The following is an 18,756-nucleotide window of genomic DNA, read 5'->3' on the forward strand; positions in this document are numbered from 1 at the left end:
ACCAGTATCCATTAAGGTTTTGGAATTCTACTTCAATTCCCTGGCTGTATAGTCATGAAAAATAACTATTGTACAATCTGTCTAACTAGAGTGTGGGCCTATGTGTCCCACTATTCTTGAGAGCTCAGAAAATCAGTCCACTCATTAATGAGATTTTCTGATCAATTGAGGCCTCCATTTCAATTCCTGCTAAAAAATCTTTTTAAATTGTATTAATTACCTAATAATTGGCAAAAACCATTCTGGATATCAATTTGAAATCATGTGGGGGGAGAAAACACCACAAAAACCTAAACAGTTTCTATCCTTTAAATTAGCAATGTTACTACTCAGTTTATACCCTGAGGGCAACAAAGACAGAAATAAAGATTCAATGCACACTAAAATATTCATAGTACCACTTTTTCTGATGGCAAAGAACTGAAAAACAGAAGGGGTACTTTTCAGATAAGCAAGAGTTGATCAACATGTAATGCAAAAAGGAAGCATAAAAGAAATAACTTCACATTCAGAAAAACATGAGATGTCCATGAAACTGAGGTCCAGTGAAATGGGTTGAACAAAAGAATAATATACATTAAAAACTATGATCATGTAAATAAAAAGAAAAAAACTAAGCTTTTAACTCTAAATAACTGAAATGCCAATAATTATCCTGAGAATGAAACAGATCTTCTTTCCTCTTGGTAAAGAGGATTACCTGGGCAGAATACAAAATACATGGTTAGATACTGTCACTAAATTAGATATTTTTGCTTAACTGCTTTTCTTTGTTACAAGCAATGTTTCAATGGATGTGAAAGAGTTCTAAAAATACTGATATTAAAAACAATAAAACTTAAACTCAGTCATGACTAAAAAACAACTCAGCAACAAATACTACATAATACTATACAATCTTATGCTTTGACAGAGATAGTAGATAACCCTGGGCAGCATAATTTAATCATTCTCTGATGACTCTGCATGCTGCAATGCCTCAGGGTCATAATTATGATTAATATATACTGATTGTACAGCACTCCCCTTTTGGAAATTCCTTCAAAGTGTAAGAAACATTCTTTTGAATGTCCTTAACAGTGGTAAATTTTTGTCTTCTAAGACAAATTTAATTTTTGGAAAGGGGCAAAAGTTTTATGGTGTGAACAAAATAGTTGACCTGGATAATAGGCAATATCAGTTTGGACCTTACACTGATTATAAAGTCTTTCTTGACCTGAAAATTTCCTCTGATAGCAATTCCAAAAAATAAGCACCAAAACTCTTTTGAGCAATAAGCAAAAGTTCTGAAATAAGTTATAATCTCCAACAGTGACTACTTTTAAATGTAGTACTCTTTCTGGTATATAATTTCTCAAGTTTGTTTTTGTTAAGAATCAGGTTTGACACTTTATAGTTATAATTAGGCTCAGAGGATTATAGCTCTAGAACTGGTAAAGGATATCAGAGGCTCCAACTCCCACACTTTATAGATAAATAAACCGAGACCCAGTGGGCTAATGACTTGACCAAAGTCAAAAACTTAATGTGAACTGGAGGTGAGATTTAAACCCAGGTACTCTAACTCCTGAGGAAGTGTTCTTTCTACTGTTACTACACTGCCTCCTTGTTTTTGTAGACACAGTACAAATTTATCCTATTCTTTATATTCTCTAACACCAAGCTATACCATGGAAGTTGTTATTAAAAAATAAATACCTAATATCAACTTGTTTTCTAAGCATACAATTTCTTTTCCTAAAGTGTAGTGCAAACCAATCATCCTCCCCTAAAAAGTAAACCCCCAAGGGGCAGCTAGGTGGCGCAGTGGATAGAGCACCAGCCCTGGAGTCAGGAGTACCTGAGTTCATATCTGGCCTCTGACGCTTAATAATTATGTAGCTGTGTGGCCTTGTGCAAGTCATTTAACTCCATTTGCCTTGCAAAATCCTAAAAAAAATAGAAAGTACACCCCCCCTTCAAATTCTTCCAGTGGCACCCAGGATTATATTTAAAAGAGGTAGATATTTATTTTAGCCATAAAGTAGATTATATACAGTGTCCAAAAAAAACTGATTTCAATATTGAAAAAATAATGCTTCTCAAAGAAGTGGAAACAATTGCTTCAGCTTCCTTTTATATAAAAGCAAAAGACAATCCAACTTAAAAACCTGTAATTCTTAGATTCCAATTTTTACTTCTTGGGGCCTGAATTATAGATTTAAGTTTTCTTCTATAACATTTCTTTTTTTAAAAAAATAATTTTTATTTATTTAAGGTAATGGAGTTAAGTGACTTATCCAAGTCACACACTGCTAGGGAATTATTAAGTGTGTGAAGCTGGATTTGAACTCAGGTCCTCCTGACATCAGGGTTGGTGCTCTAACCACTGCACCACCTAGCTGCCCCTCAGTTATTAACATTTCAACCAGACACTAGTAAATAAAAACTACATAAGTTTGGTTCTCTGGGACAAAAACTTATTTTTAAATCATGACAAAAACCCATGGGTTAAAATGAACAGACTTGGGAACATCCCAATTCTAATAAAAAAGTGAGGCTTCCATTTAAAGTTTTCTTTGATCACATTTCCTTTAATGAGACTTTTTACTGTTTTATTGCCAAAGTACTCTTTGGTCATAAGAACCCACTTATTTTGAGGAATTAGCAGAAATTCTGAATAACCTTTCAAGGTTATTGCTGCAACACTGAAAAATTCCCCATAAATTTAATTTAATTTTAATTATTTAGGCCCCTGGTTCAGTGTATAGTGAAACCACGCTACAGAGTAAAGCAGAAATTAAAATTGGCAATGGAGAAAAAAATGAGAATGGGGTTACAGAGGACAAGTGGACATATATAGCTACAACTTGGGTGGAACCAACAACACTTATACACAATTAATTTTTAAAAGTCCTAAATTGAAAAATGATTTCTTATTTTAGCAAAACATGTCAACTCCTGTGAACAACTTCTTCCTAATGAGGAAAGCATTGAACCCACAATGTTTCTGACAGTTTCCCTGAAATCCCATGAAAAATTACTAGCCTGTTGCATCATTACTCAAAGGGAATATCAAAGCAATCCAAGTTACTCCAATGAGAATAAGAAGAGGAAGCCAAGTATAGAGGAGAAAGGAAAGGGTGAAGGGAGGGGGAAAAAAAACAAAACAAGAAAGGAGTGGATTTTAGCCAAAACAACCTCTTAAGATGAGTGTTCTTACATAATCTTAATCTTTACCAAGATCTCTTCATAATACATTCCAACAAGACCAGTTGTTTCCCAAGAATACATTCAGTAGAAATTAAAAGCCCTTTACATATAATCAAAATCAATGCTGATTTGTCAAGATGTTAATCCATCTTCCTGTCTTTGAATAGGATTAAAGAAGATTCATCCCCCAAAATGTAGATCCTATTCAGTTCTCAAAAATCTCTAAAGGTGAATTTTAAAATGTTTGCTGTCAATTAATTTATTTTGCTAAATCTTTCCTGAGTTGCAAGACACCTCAACAGATGACCAACGATAGATATTATCCTAACTTTCAAAAGTTCAATGAAGTAGGAACAAGGTTTACCCATTCTTGACAAGTAATCTGTTTTTTTATAATATCACTATACCTGGCATTTTTTTTTAGTAAGACAAACTTTTAACAGTGAATCAGAGAAGGACCTATGATTCCATCAGAATGAGGGAACTCTCTGCCAGTGCAGTTCATGCTCCTGTAACCTTGATCTCCTGGTGGATTCCACAGCCCTGTAATTCACAACCCACAAGTTCCCAGAGCCTCCACTGAAGGAAGGAGTCCAAGTCAGTCCTTATATCTTCATTTCCAGTGGGTTGCATCTCTACATACTTCTCAATTGAAGTCCCCATATCCTCCCCATTAGAATGTAACCTCCAGGGCATTGCCAGTATTTGAATCCCCGGGGCACCACTCACACAGTTTGACACATAGTTAAGAGTTTATAAGTCCTAGGTTGCTAGGTTGCAGACCGTAATTCTTGATCTATGGCTTTTAGCTATTAAACATCCTAGGAAAGATCTGAACTTAACTCTTCGTGACTCCAAAGTCAACATTCCATTTCCTATTATCCTGCTGTCTTTTCATTTTTTTTATTTAAAAAACTTTAATGATGTCCTTTACTTCAGAAACTATTTAATTTGAAAAAAACAAATATTTGATATTTATCAAAAGAACTTGTTCATCTCAAATTTCACATGCCTGAATTGAAAAAAAATTATTTCCCTCTCCAAACACATACTATATACTTATCATCAATTTCAATAAATTAAAATATAAGAATGTACATTTAACACTCATCATCATACTTATAACTAACTGAAGTATATTAATAGGAATTTTTGGTTAACACTCAAATGTCTACATTACAGTTGGGTCGGGCAAATTATTACTTCAACTAGAATCTTTAAAATTACCATATGGCCTGAAATCTAGAACCTGGAGCTAGTCCTAGTGCCCTTTAGTACCAAAGACTAAATACATGTTTCAAGAGAAAGAGAAACTATTTTTGTTCTTTTTTTAATTTTTTTTTATGTCTTTGCAAGGCAAATGGGGTTAAGTGACTTGCCCAAGGCCACACAGCTAGGTAATTATTAAGTGTTTGTGACCGGATTTGAACCCAGGTACTCTTGACTCCAGGACCGGTGCTTTATCCACTGCGCCACCTAGCCGCCCCTATTTTTGTTCTTGAAAGTCACATTTTGGGGTGGCTAGATGGCGCAGTAGATGGAGCACCGGCCCTGGAGTCAAGATGACTTGAGTTCAAATCTGGCCTCAGACACTTAGTAATTAACTAACTGTGTGACTTTGGGCAAGCCACTTTAGCCCCATCGCCTTGCAAAAAACAAACAAAAAAGTCACATTTGGAGAATTCAAACATAGAAACATCATGAAAACTAGCACTTAAAAAAAGAACATAAATTTGGAATAGGGACTTAAATTTAAAACTAAAGTAAAATTTACTTAGTTTAGACATACTGTGATGTCCATCTCATCAGCATATGGGGCAAATCTATTTGTAAATTACAAGCCAATAGCCAATAGGTCCTGCGCTATGAATGTTCATTATTCCTGATATTTAAGAGCTAAAGAGAATATGACTTTAGTTAATATTGATAGAAATCTCTCCTTAAATTGTCTTTATTATATTCTAAGTGCCTAGATCATTGGATTATAGGAGTTATATAAAAGTAATCATAAGAGACAGCAGAATAGCATTTCCCCTTTTGTATCATCACTTAAATAACTCAGGAATTCACATAAAGGTCTGATTTTTATAAACTACTGTGGCACAGGTTTGTTTCTTATTAATATAACTTTGATTAACTTTGTGTGTCAGATCAAAAAGAAGATGTCATCTACTGAGAATGGTATCATTAGTGTGGTTCCATTTGAGGCTTTACTAAATCTCTTTTTAGTTTTTGGTAAAGATCCAAGACTAATTTCAGAACCTCAGACAGAATTTTGGAACATCACTGGAGTTAACAGAATAAAGGAACCTTGTTGTGAAACAGAAACTTTGGCATTAATCAAACTACTCTCCTCTTTGAGTTTTAGAAATTAAAGAAAATGGAAATTGTAGTGATTATTGGAAATATCAGTGAATTTACTGAGCTGGGTTAGCCATATAAATAACATCCCTGCTCAAGCAGACAGTAATCAACACTAGATACTCAGCAGTATGAAGATGGCAATAATGCAGTGCTGTTGGAGAAGAAGGTAGGGGAAAGTATTAACAGTCAAGTCCTACATACTGACACAATTTCCTAAACTCAACTCTATCCTATAATAAAGGTTATAGAGTTTCTGGTGAAAGAAAAAAAATGCTGATAAGATTAAAGGATGCTCACACTATTCATTGATCTTTGGTCAGTCTCATCCAGCTCATAGTTCAGAACCTAACTCTGTGCCACTATATTTTCTCTTTCACAGCTAGAATGGAGTGTTCACTGAATGGCTGCCATGACCACCATTCATCCATCTTTCTTCTCAGTTACAGTATTAAGAAAGACAAGGTTGAGAAGAGTCATAAGAGGCCTACCCATATTTCTGTTAGCAGGAGTGTGTTCTATGTAGCTTCTCTTTATGCCTCCTCCTCATGTCCCACCCCTTACCTGGGTCATCTTGTCCACAGAGACAGGAATTCCATCGATGGTGAGAGGCGGCAGTTCGGAGTTAACCTCCTGTGGCGCAGGGGCGTGTTCTGCTAAGGCTGATTCCAAGTCTTCAAGGATCATGCTCTTGTACTTGCGCACCTGTGGGGAATTAGGAGGCACAGGTAAACAAGATGCCCAACAACAAGAACAGTTCAGTGCTAAGCAACAAGAAGGTGGGTGGGACTCCTCCCTAAGCCTTGGCAGAGCCCAGTGAACAAACACTTCCACAGCTGGCAGATAAAAATACCCGTTGGCCCCAAAGACATCATCATGCTGAGGCCAAATTAAGTGAAAAGAGCTGATGAAATGATGGGTAACAATGGTAGAAAGAGCTGGTGGAAAAGATACTGGATGGCCACACTGCTGATGGTTCCTAATCATTCCTATGTGTTGCTCCACTGACTTGCCGTAGATCCTCTCTGTGAGTTTGCTGCTTTCCTATTAGAATGAGAGCTCCTTGAGGGAAGCATTATCTAGCTGTTACACCTGTCTTCTCAGCACAGCACAGTACTTGGCTCATAGTAATCATTTAACATCTTTCATTCATTTATTTTCATTTTACATCCTGTTGTTTGTAATGATCTATTGCCATCTTTTTTGAATTTTATAGTAAATTAATTCTAATTTACTTTTGTTTTCTCTGTAACAAAGGCATTTTTTAATATCACATTTATTTTCAAACATAGTCTTCTTTTCTTGCCCAAGGAGTCTTACTTTGTAACAAAGCACTATCATCCCTTGCCACAAAAAAAATTAGAAACATCAGAAAATGTATGTCCCTAAAAGTCCCATTGTTAAACTCAAGCTGCTGGCCTAACTGGATACTGTTTTTCTGATAGACTGCTATTCAGGAAGTAGATCCAAACCTAAGCCTTCAAACTACAAGGAAATAGGAAGATAAAAACAAGAATGAATTGCAGATAATGGCCAGTAAAGATGCACTCTGTGGCTCATGATCAAACATGCCACTAACCATGACAGAGAAGCAAAAGCAGTCCTGTGGTTCCAAATCCCTCTCTGGTATTCACCATTACAATGGTGGAATTAAAGTTAATGAATCTCTAAAAATTGCAGGTTCCTCTTTTTTTCCCTTTGCCCTAAAGTAATTTGTCTCTTAGAAGCAACTTAACTATATATGAAAAAATTTCTATCATAAAACAGAATAGGTAAACATAAACAATACTGGATTTGTCTATCTCTTAAACATAAAAAGGGATGGAAGAATCAATAAAAACAGCTCTTTTAAGCATAAAGACAATAAAAGGAATAAGCTAATGGATACATAACAAGATAGGATCAGATATTATCTTGTGTAAGACACTCCACAGATGACTTAGAGAAAAGTTTAAAAAATTACAAAGATGTTAAGGGTCTTGCATTTTTACTAAATGGACCAGGAAAGAACAGTATAGGAATGTTTCATTACAAAGGAATTTAAAAACAGAGATACTTTCTCCAATATCTGACTCTCATTCTAAAACTGTTATTGGTTAGATAATAATAATTTCCCTAATTCTTCTAAAAAGAAATAATGTTCTAGATGTGATAAAACCAATTTAAGGTTGAAAGGAAAATAGAAGAAAAACTTGGGGAACTGATCTGAGTGTAAAAATTAATTTAATCTTGGTTTCCAATAAATAAGCAAAATTTAAAATTTTTTTAATATTTCAATGCAATCAGCTTGTGTTGCCATGACAATCTGATGAGATTATTCTTGATCCTTCCTAGAAAGTAGTATTCAATATCAGCTATTTATTTCCAAATCTACAGAAAAATAGATTTAGAGCTTCTGAATGATAAATAATTTCCAACAAAGAGGCAACTAAGGAGATAGTGGTAAGAGTCAGCAGGGAGGCTCAAAAATAGATTTTCTGAACCCAAGACCTATTCTCTTAGCTGGTTCTATACCATGCAACACAAAAACGTCTAGAGTTACAAAACAGGAATGTTGGTAGGTAATCCCTCAGGGAATCACCTCATCATTGGTGGAGCTGGCAGAAAAGCTGGCCAGGAATAGCCACTATGTTTTCTTATACAGAAACATTTTTCTACACTTTTTGTGACCTGTCTACCAGGTCCACCAGGTCCACCATTCAGAAACTGTCAGTATCTGTGTGATTTGATATTTTCAGTTTACATTTTCATAGTATCACAAAGGACTAATTTATCTCAAATCCCCTTCCAAACCAAGCAGGCTCTCTTTCTTGACTTGACTTTCTTTGAATCACTTTCCAACCCAAAAGGACTCAATGATTCCTGTAGCCTAGAAAATAAAGTATAAACTCCTTGCCCATCTGACCTTTAGGCTCTTCCACAACCTTTGTCTGTTTTAATCTTATTTTCTTCTGTTACAAAGTTTCTCTCCTCTAGTGAAGCTTGTCTCCTAACTGTCCTCCTCATACTACATAGTTATTACTCCTTCATGTTTTGGCCTATGCTATATCTCTTATCTTGAATACCTTATGCCTAGTCAGATTTTAACTAGAGCCTTCAAGGACTGGTTAAGTCTCATATCCTTTTTTTTTTAGGTTTTTTTTTTTGGTAAGGCAAATGGAATTAAGTGACTTGCCCAAGGCCACACAGCTATGTAATTATTAAGTGTCTGAGACCAGATTTGAGCCTCATATCTTTTTAAAAGACTTTTTCTTTCTCTACCTCCTATTGCCTATAGCCAATATCTGAATATTGACAAAATCATATGCCATCTTATGTTATTTAAATGTTTTGTCTACCCAGCATGATTTATCCTTTGAGGGCAGGGTCTTTTTCTCATAGTTCTTTTGAGTCTCCACAGTAATTATAATAATGGTGTTATAGATGGGATATCCTCCATGACTGGTGGGGTGGGAGGTTTCAATAAGGGGTGGAAACTTCACCCAGTGAAGAAATGTTGTAACAACTGATGTAACTTGTGACCACTATTTTACATCAATGCTTAACACAAACTGACTGCTTAAGAAAGAAGGACAGAACAGTATCAAAAACAACTTGTCTCCTTTTGAGTCGTGATGGCAGAGAAAGCAGAGGCACCAAAAAAATTTAACTTAGCTAAATGGATAATTATAAAGGATACTATTAATAACCAGGGATCCACTCTTGTCAACATAACTATAAATAATTTCTTCATCTATAAAACAAGTCAGTTAAAATGTCTATACACTATTATATACAATTTATACACCACAGGTTTTTTTGTTTTTTTTAGATTTTTTCAAGGCAATGGGGTTAAGAGGCTTACCCAAGGCCACATGGCTAGGTAATTATTAAGTGTCTGAGGTCAGATTTGAACCCAGGTACTCCTGACTCCAAGGCTGGTGCTCTATCCACTGCACCACCTAGCCGCCCCACCCCACAGGTTTTTAACATTATTAAAAATAACTAACCTTCATATTATGCTTAAAAGCATAGAAAATATAATTTCCATTCTGTAGAAAAAGAAATTGAAATTTCCAGGGTTTAAGTGACTTGCCCAGGGACAAAGACAGAGGAAATCTAAGAGGCAAATCTCCTTTCCAGCACTTTTTCCACTACACCAAGTTGCTTCCCACCAGATTCTGAGGGAAGAGCGCCACCTACTGAAATACCTTCACTACTTCCAATCTAAGACGATCCCTTACATGTCTCTCTACAAAATATTTGGATTATTCCTACATAACTTACGGATAGTGTAAAATCAGAGCCAGGTATTTATGGCAGCAAACCAACAACAAGAGAACTCTATCTGGTCAAGTGCAGTGTGAACACCTGTCATTTACCAACTCTGTCCTGAACAGTTCTTCTTAAGCATTTTCATGATCATCCATGGTCAGTTAATTGTCACTGTTCCCCTTTGGGGTAGATCTTATTATCCTTATTTAACATGAGGATACAAAGGTCTGGAATAGCTCCAAAGAGCAAACTTCATGATATGAACTTTTAGCCACATAAATCCCAATAATGGCAGTGATAATGCTCCCTCACAACTTTAGGATGGGTCATACCAGAATGAAGATAAAAATGTGGTGGCAAAGAACTAGAAACAAAGTAGTTGCCCACTGATTTAAGCATGGTCATAGCAATTGTGGGACATAGCCATAATGGAATATCATTATACTGTAAGAAATAATGAATATAATGAATACGGAAAAACATGATTTACATGAACTGATGAATTGACATTGACATGAACTTAAAGCGGAGTCAAAAAACCCAACTCCAATGACTATAAAATATAAATGGAAAAGAAACAAAAATAAAAAACGAGTGATATAAAATTACAAAGAACAAGCTAGGATCAAAAGAAGAGTGAAAAAAATTAAATGTGTTGTCAGACTTCTTTTTTTCAAATTACTGTTCAGTTTTGCTGTTTTTTCTCTTCTTCCTCCTTTTCTGTCTAAAAAGAATTCTTTTGTGAAGATGCATTCCATCCCCCTGTTATCCTGACTCAATAACTCTTCTACACAGGTCTGGAAAACCAAAGTTGGATCAGGAAACCCAAGAAAGTCACAGTAAGTCACTTTTCCAGCCTAGACTGACATAAGGAGACTGACAAGGAAGTCTAGAATCACTGGGGATACCACATGGAGCATTATAGCACAGGAAGAGACACTGGACTCAGCATATTATTGTTATTGTTCAGTTGTTTAGTCATGTCCAATTCTTTGCAACTCCATTTGGGGTTTTCTTGGCAAAGATATTAGAAAGATTTGCTATTTCCTTTTCCAATGTATCCTCCTTTTACAGATGAGGAACTAACATGATGAGGTTATATCACTTGTCATGGATCACAGTGGCTGAGACCAGATTTGAACTCAGATTTTCCTGACTTCAAGCCTAGTGTCTATCCACTGAACCATCTAGTGGCTCCCAGATCCAGAATAAAAGAGTCTGAAGTGCACAGGATGCAGAAGGAGGTATAAACTGGCAGCTATGACTCACTGGCTAGTTCTGGGTCATAGATCCAGGGCAGACAGAAGACAAGACCTGTACCTAAGAGTATCATTTCATAGTGAAGAACTATTGTAAGACCTAGGCTGTATGTCAGGCAAGTACAAAGTTCAGAAGCAAGTATGGCCTAGACTTCAGAAATGGAGCAGGGTCTCAGTATCAGCTTATAGCCTAGCCCAAAGACTGTAGAGGAATAAGAAGGCCAAAAATCTCAGACCAAAGATATACCAGTTGGCTAATCCTGGCTAAGTCTAGGAACAGTCTACTGGTACTCCAAAGAAAAGTGTATGGGCTTGTTGCTCAAATCCAAACCAGGTCAGGAACTCAGAGTAGGGTGGGAACAATTAGGTTTTGCCCTAGATCATTTTATACTGAGAACATTGAAAGCTTGCAAATATCCAACCTGAACTGTCCCTAAGATACTGGAATGATACAACATTCAGTATTCCAAAAGCAAAGCAAGATCAGTCTAGTCATTGCCCTCATGAAGTGCACAGACTTTGGCTCCTCCATAATGTCCAAAGTCAGGAAGCATGCTGGAAGAATAAGCAAACATACAAAAAAAAAAAAGAATCCCACCATAAAAACCAATTCTGGTGACAAAAATGCTACAAAATATAAGAACAATTATAAAACAGTTCCCCTTTTTACATTTTAAAATTCATATGCTACACAAATTCAGTGAAATTCATTTTAATATCAGGGTATCATAAGTCTTACAAGAGAAGGAAGATTATAAAACAGAAAATCATGGAATCATCAGTCCTGTCTGCATATTTGGATAAAATGGAGTCTGAAGAATTATTTTCTTTGAAGATATTAAATCCTCTGATATGCAGCAGCAGCAGCAGCAGCAGTAGCAGAACATTCTTTCAAGTAGAAATGAACTTACAACTACTTTCCCTTTCATTTCTGGTTGTTTTTCAACTCTTTTTTTTTTAGGTCTGGTTGTTTTTCTAGAGGAAATTTTATTCAGATGAAAATTGAGAGGTGAATTCTAGATATTTAAGAACAAAGAAGGAGAAGGGTTTTAAAAATAAGGCAAATAACCAACAAACACAAAACCAAATTCACAGTACACAGATGCTGATTTTCAAAATAATTCAAAATAATAACTCTACTGTCTCACAAAAAAAAATTTGATTCATTCAATGTGAGAGATGGTAGCTTTTGATGGTAGCTTTCTAGTGACTATCTTTGACTTTAAGTAATACTGCAATATTTGATCAAAGCTGGGTATATTGTTAATCATCAACATTCCAAAAATTTTTTCCAATTAATAAACGTTTATTTTCTCTCTCTTCCATCCCAGACTCTATTAAATAGCTCTGTGGTCCTGAATGAGACCCTTAAACTCTCTGGGCTACGGATCCTCAGCTTTAAAATGAAGGGGTTGGACTTGATGGTCTCAAGAGTCCCTTCCAGCTCTTAATCTATGCTCCTAGGACCTTTATCCCTTCATTTAGAGTCAATGTTCTAATTAGAATTCGAAGTTTTAATGTATTCTAACATAACATTCTAACCTTCAGAATCTATTCCAATCCACTATCTAACTGTGGGAGTCTAGGTAAGTCAGTAATCTTCTCTGGGTTCCAGTTTCTTCATCTATATACAAAGAAAAACACCAATACTTCCTTCCTTGAAGTCTTCTGGTTGTGAAGAAAGCATTTCATAAACTGTAAAGTACCCCCTAACTGTGAGATTATTATTATTATTTCTCAGTTCTTTTCATTCTTTCAAGAAAAACCAAAGGTTGAATGATTCATGACTTGTCCAGGGTCCCAAAGCTCTGATGTTTCTGAGGCAGGATTTGAACTGAGTCTAGTTCTACTTAGCCAAGGTCTAATACTGTACCTCCTGTACCACCTGGAGCTTACTCTCCATACCAGAATATGAACTTCTCAACAAGAGGGAAGAACTGACTCATCACCTTCATATCCTTCTGTGCACTTACCCAAGAAGATACTAAATAATTTGTTGAAATGAAGTCCTGTTAAAAGGAAGGAAAATACACATATGATTCATTTCAAATCCTTACCACATTCTCCAAAGGTGCTGCACCAAACACTTTAAAAACAGGGTTGGGTTTTGAGGGAGAGATACATAGGACAATAGCTTGCTGTCCCACTCGCGTTGTATATTCATCTAGCGTAGCTCGAAGTTTCCTGAATCAGATAGGAAGAAGAGAGGACAAAGTAGATGACAGTTAATGTTGGAAAGAAAGAGTTAACAATGAACTCACACATTCAAATCACATTCAGTATGCTCAGAGAATAATTTCTTCTAACATTAATCATGTTACTGAAAAAAAATGAGGTCTGAGACTGTTTAGTATACATACATATATAAATATTCTCCTGAAAACCAAGGCTTAGACCATTTATATAATGTAATGGACTATCAGAAGAGGATACAAAATAAGTCATACTACAATGTATATGATGCTTTTTGACCAGCACCAATGTATATTTTCCTTATTCTTGTTCTCAATGATACCTTCTTGTATATGTATTTTCTAAATGCTGTTTCTATGCTCAGGAATGAATGAACTCAATTTACTTGCTTCTAACTTCTTGAAATAATATGCACCCATTAATTATGTCTCTTTTTTGCCTTCAGACTTTGGTGAGAGAAGGTTTGTTTAAGAGAAGCAACAGCAGGGGCGGCTAGGTGGCACAGTGGATAGAGCACCCACCCTGGAGTCAGGAGGACCTGCATTCAAATCTGGCCTCAGACACTTAATAATTACCTAGCTGTGTGGCCTTGGACAAGCCACTTAACCCCATTGCCTTGCAAAAAAAAAAAAACCCTAAAAAAAAACCCACAAAAAAAGAGAAGGAACAGCAGGAGGACAAACAGTATTCTAGAACTGTGGAGGAAGAAGTCAAAGATTAAATCTGGGGAGGGGAGATTTAAGATGAAGTAAGTAATGCTTGTATTTCTGCCAAGATCAAGTGACTAATCTTGTTTGAGATGCACACTGATGTTCTTAACCTTTCTTATGCCAGAGATCCCCTTGAAGCCTGGTGAAGCCTCTGGACCTCTTCTAAGAATAATACCTCCAAATGTATAAAATATACAATATTATAAAGGTAATGAAATATATTGAAATAAATAACCCCAAAATAAATTTTTAAACCTCCTTCATGAACCCTAGGCCAAGAACCCCTGAAAGAGGTTCCCTAAAGAAAAGGGTAAAAAGTTTTGAAAAATGTCTCTCCATTCTTCAGGTCATCAAGGAGAATGAAGTGCTCCTTTAAAAATGGGGGGGAAAGGGCTGGCTAGGTGGCGCAGTGGACAGAGTATTGGCCCTGGAGTCAGGATACCTGAGTTCAAATCGAGTCTCACACACTTAATAATTACCTAGCTGTGTGGGCCTTGGGCAAGCCACTTAACCCCACTGCCTTGCAAAAAAAATATTAAAAAAAATCTAAAAAAAAATGGGGGAAAGGGGGCAGCTGGGTAGTGCAGTGGATAGAGTACTGGCCTTGGAGTCAGGAGTGCCTGAGTTGAAATCTGGCCTCAGACATTTAATAATTACCTAGCTGTGGGGCCTTGGGCAAGCCACTCAACCCCACTGCCTTGAGAAAAAAAATAATAAAAAAAATAAAAATGGGGGGGAGGGGGCAGCTAGGTGAGGTGGTACAGTGAATAAAACACCCGGCCCTGGAATCAGGAGGACATGAGTTCAAATTCAGTCTTAAACACTTAATATTTACTTAGTTCTAACCTCATTGCCTTGCAAAAACCCCATCAAAAAATGAGGAAAGGCACAGATCAAGAGGTAGAACGGACCTTTGAAGCCATCAATTCCAAAATGAAGATCTATAGCTCAGAGAATTAAAAGGTCTCTCTCTGGACCTCAGACCTATTTAGTGTCTGAGATGGAGCTGGGGCCCAGGTCATCTTCATTCCAGTCTGACAGAACATACTGCCTCTAATAAGGGCTTCAATATAAAAATGAAAAAGGATCTATAGAGGCAGAAGAGACTTTTGTCAGAAGATGGGAGGGTGGAAGAATATGAGGAATGGGAGGCCCAATGAATACTTGGATCTAAGTAAGATATGAAATCCTATGTAGAGGAAATAGGTAGCAGTCCTTTGAGGAATGATAAGGCAGAATTCTGTATCATTTCATGAGAGATTTTTACATTTAAGGTCTAAGGAAAAAGAGACAAGATGTGGCTTCTGAGAAGTCATGGAATAGACATGGAACCGACATTTATTAGCCTGATAATAACAGAAGAGAAGGCTGCAGAGATAGAGGATATGTGCTATAGACACTAGGGATACAAAGAAAAGGAACTAGTCTTCACTGTCAGGGAAGTACTCCTTTAAGATAAAGCATGTGCATTTATAAGTGTTCACAGAATAAAAATATGCAGAACATATGCAAAATTAAATACAAAGGTAGCTGAATAAAAGATTCACCACTAGATGACAGCCCCTCACTTCTGCTGATTCTTGGGGGCACAAATGATACTGCTAGAAGAAATCTAGAAAGCATTCTCTCCATGGCATTGCCATTAAGTCAATCTTTTGGATTTACAATCTTGGCCTTATCCTCAAAACCTCATCTTCGTTTGCCCCCCACATTCCATCAGTTGCCAAATCTGGCTTTTTCCATCTCCATCTAACATCTCTCCCATCTAACTCTTTTTTCTCTCCTCACACAGTCATCACCCTAGTTCAAGTTCTCAGTCTCTCATTGAGACTATCACAATGACCTCCTAATTGATCTCCTTGCTGTCAGTTTCTATTTGCCTCAATCCACCCTCCACACAGATGTCAAAGTGATTTTCCTTAACACAGTTCAGACTATGTTGCTCCTTACTCAATAACTTCCAATGGTCTCTAGGCTCATATATAAACTTTCTTAAGCAAGGCCAACCTATCCTTTGAACTTCATCATACATCACTCTCTTTCCAAAACTCTACAGTCCAGCCAAATGGTACTTTGCTCTGCTCCTCACAAAAGGATACAACATCTCCCACTTTTTACACCAGCCATTCAAACACCTAGAATGCATTCTCCACCTCAAAGAAAACCTAATACCTTTTTTCCTAATGTTTTCCAAGATGCAGTTCAAAGCAAAACCTTTTATGATGGCATTCCTTACCCCATGTCCTCATGTACTAAACAAATTTTATTCAGCTACCTTGTATTTAATTTTGCATATGTTCTGCATATTTTTATTCTGTGAACACTTATAAATGCACATGCTGTATCCTAAAGGAGTACTTCCCTGACAGTGAGGACTAGTTCCTTTTCTGTCTTTGTATCCCTAGTGTCTAGCACAATTCATGACAAACATGCTTAATACATTTTAGCTTGTTATTTGATTGCTCAATTTGCTGTGTGTGAGGTGAAATTTATTTTTGTTTAATATTTGCATTTCTTTTATTAGTGATTTTGATCAAATTTTCCCAGAGTTATTAGAAATTTGCAATTCCTTTTTAAAGAACAATTTGTCCGTATCCTTTGACCACTTATCCACTGGGGAATGGTTCTTGGTTTTATATGGGTGGATCCCTATCTATCTTGAACTTCAGATCCTTTATCAGAGATGTTTGATGAAAGATTATTTTCCCAGTTTCCAATATCTGATCCAGCCAGGTATGATTTTGATTTACCATTTAATATGTTGGTCTAAACTGAATTTTAACAACAGTGCTTTCTGATTTTTCCATTAATTCTTATCAAATAAGGATACTTCCCCAAGGGACAATTTATTCACTGGTTTACAGAATATAGATTTATGGGATCCAATTGCTTCTGATTCTTCCTTACCTAGTCTGTTTCACTGATTTATTTTTTTTCTCCAAAGTCAACTGGGTTTGAGTATTCTTGTTTTATAGCATAAACTATTGCTCCAGTTAAATTTTATTATTTTATCTAGCATTATAAAGTATCTTCTTTGATAGTTTGATAAGAATAGTATTAAATCTATAAATTAATTTAGGTCACATCATCACATTTGTAATATTTTTGTGATTTCTTTTAGTGCAGTTGTAAGGATCCTCCTTCATTTGTCAGGAATTATTTTATGTTATGAATTTCCTGAAACTTCCTTTCTAGGCAGAAAGGACCTGAATTAGATTTCACAGGTAAATATTTTCTCAGGAATGTTACCAATGGATATTACTTAAATCTCTAAAATAAACACAATATCATTAAGTGCTTTGAACTCCATACCCCAAAGGCCCTCACCACAACATTTAATTCAAATCCAGTGGAGATTATTTGTATTTTTTTCATTTTGAGCAAATTACATTTTACTGAGAATCTAGGACTCAACAGCATTGCTCACACAACATGAAGCTTAATGGCTTCCTCTACCAGAACACTCTGGTTCTCTAAGTAGATTTGTGATTAGCTCTGGCCTCAATCCTGTCAGGCTAGGATGCAATTCAAATTTGCTACTATAATTTTCTGATTTGAGATTGTCCTAATCTGCCACTGACCTTTGACTTCTGCCTAGCTATGTTTTCCAATGAAGCTACAGACAGAATAATATCCAGTCTGGAACAAAACTAAATGAAGGATACCACCACTAGATCTGGTTTCCAAAGAGATCATGAAAAAGGGTAAAAAATCCACATATTTATAGTAGCTCTTTTGGCAGTGCAAAGAATTGGAAGTTGAAGGGATATCCATCAATTAGGGAATGGAAATAAATTGTATTATATGGATGAGATGGAACACTATCATTCTATAAGAAATCACGAGGAACAGGACTTCAGAATAGCATGGAAAGACTTGCACAAACTGATGTTGAGTGAAGTAAGTAGAACCAGAAGAATATTAATGCATGCTAACAGCAACATGGGGTGACAATCAACTATAATGGACTTGATCATTTCTGTAGTACCATAATCAAAGATAATACTAAAAGACATGTGATGGAGAATACCATCCATATCCGGAGAAGGAACTTGTGAAGTTTCAATGCAGAGTAAAGTTTACTATCTTTGATTTTTTTTTAAAAAGTTGTAGTACAAAGGATATTGATTTTTTTCTCTGATTATTTTCTCTCTTCCATTTGGATGTGATTCTTCTTTCACAACACAAATAATATGAATCTATGTTTAGCAGGGTTATAAATGCAAATCCTATATTACATTGCTTTCTGTCAGGGAGAGGTAGAGGGAAGGAAAAATGATTATTGAAAACTACTATTACATGTAGTTAGAAAAATTTTTTTTAAAAATTGATGCAAACCAATTTTTAATTGTGCAATGGTAGTTCTTGCATGATGTTATTATTCCTTTTACTTCCTCATGTTCATCACCAATTCAATGTGAGAAAAGGAATTTCACATCATGTAGCAAATATATCATACTAATACTTCCCTTTTGCACAGTGGATTGCCACCCTAGTACTATATCAACTATAAGCAGCTAGGTAGTACAGTGAATAGAATGCTGAGCCTGGAACAGGAAGACTCATCTTCCTAAATTTAAATCTAGCTGTGTGTCCTCAGACAAGTTGCTTAACCCAGTTTGCCTCAGTTTCCTCATCTGTAAAATGATCTTCAGAAGAAAACAGCAAACCACTCCAGACCTTGTTAAGGAAATTCCAAATAGGTTCATGAAGAGTCAGACATGGCTGAAAAACCCCATCATGTTAAAGAATTTTGCACACTGAATATTCAATTAATCTTCAAATAC

General features: G+C 36.0%; 1 protein-coding gene across 3 annotated transcripts in view; it reads right to left on the minus strand.

Moving 5' to 3' along the window:
* The window catches only part of NRF1 (nuclear respiratory factor 1), a 129,256-nt gene that overhangs the window by 60,156 nt on the left and 50,344 nt on the right, over positions 1 to 18,756 (minus strand). For all 3 annotated transcript variants that reach the window (XM_074193706.1, XM_074193708.1, XM_074193705.1), the window contains exons 4-5: positions 13,124 to 13,250; positions 6,118 to 6,258 (exon numbers count right to left, since the gene is read on the minus strand). In XM_074193706.1, coding sequence (XP_074049807.1) covers positions 6,118 to 6,258; positions 13,124 to 13,250 — 268 coding nt within the window. The remainder of the gene's footprint in view (positions 1 to 6,117; positions 6,259 to 13,123; positions 13,251 to 18,756) is intronic.

The sequence above is a fragment of the Macrotis lagotis genome, chromosome 7 (genome assembly GCF_037893015.1).
Source record: "Macrotis lagotis isolate mMagLag1 chromosome 7, bilby.v1.9.chrom.fasta, whole genome shotgun sequence".
NCBI lineage: Eukaryota > Metazoa > Chordata > Mammalia > Peramelemorphia > Peramelidae > Macrotis > Macrotis lagotis.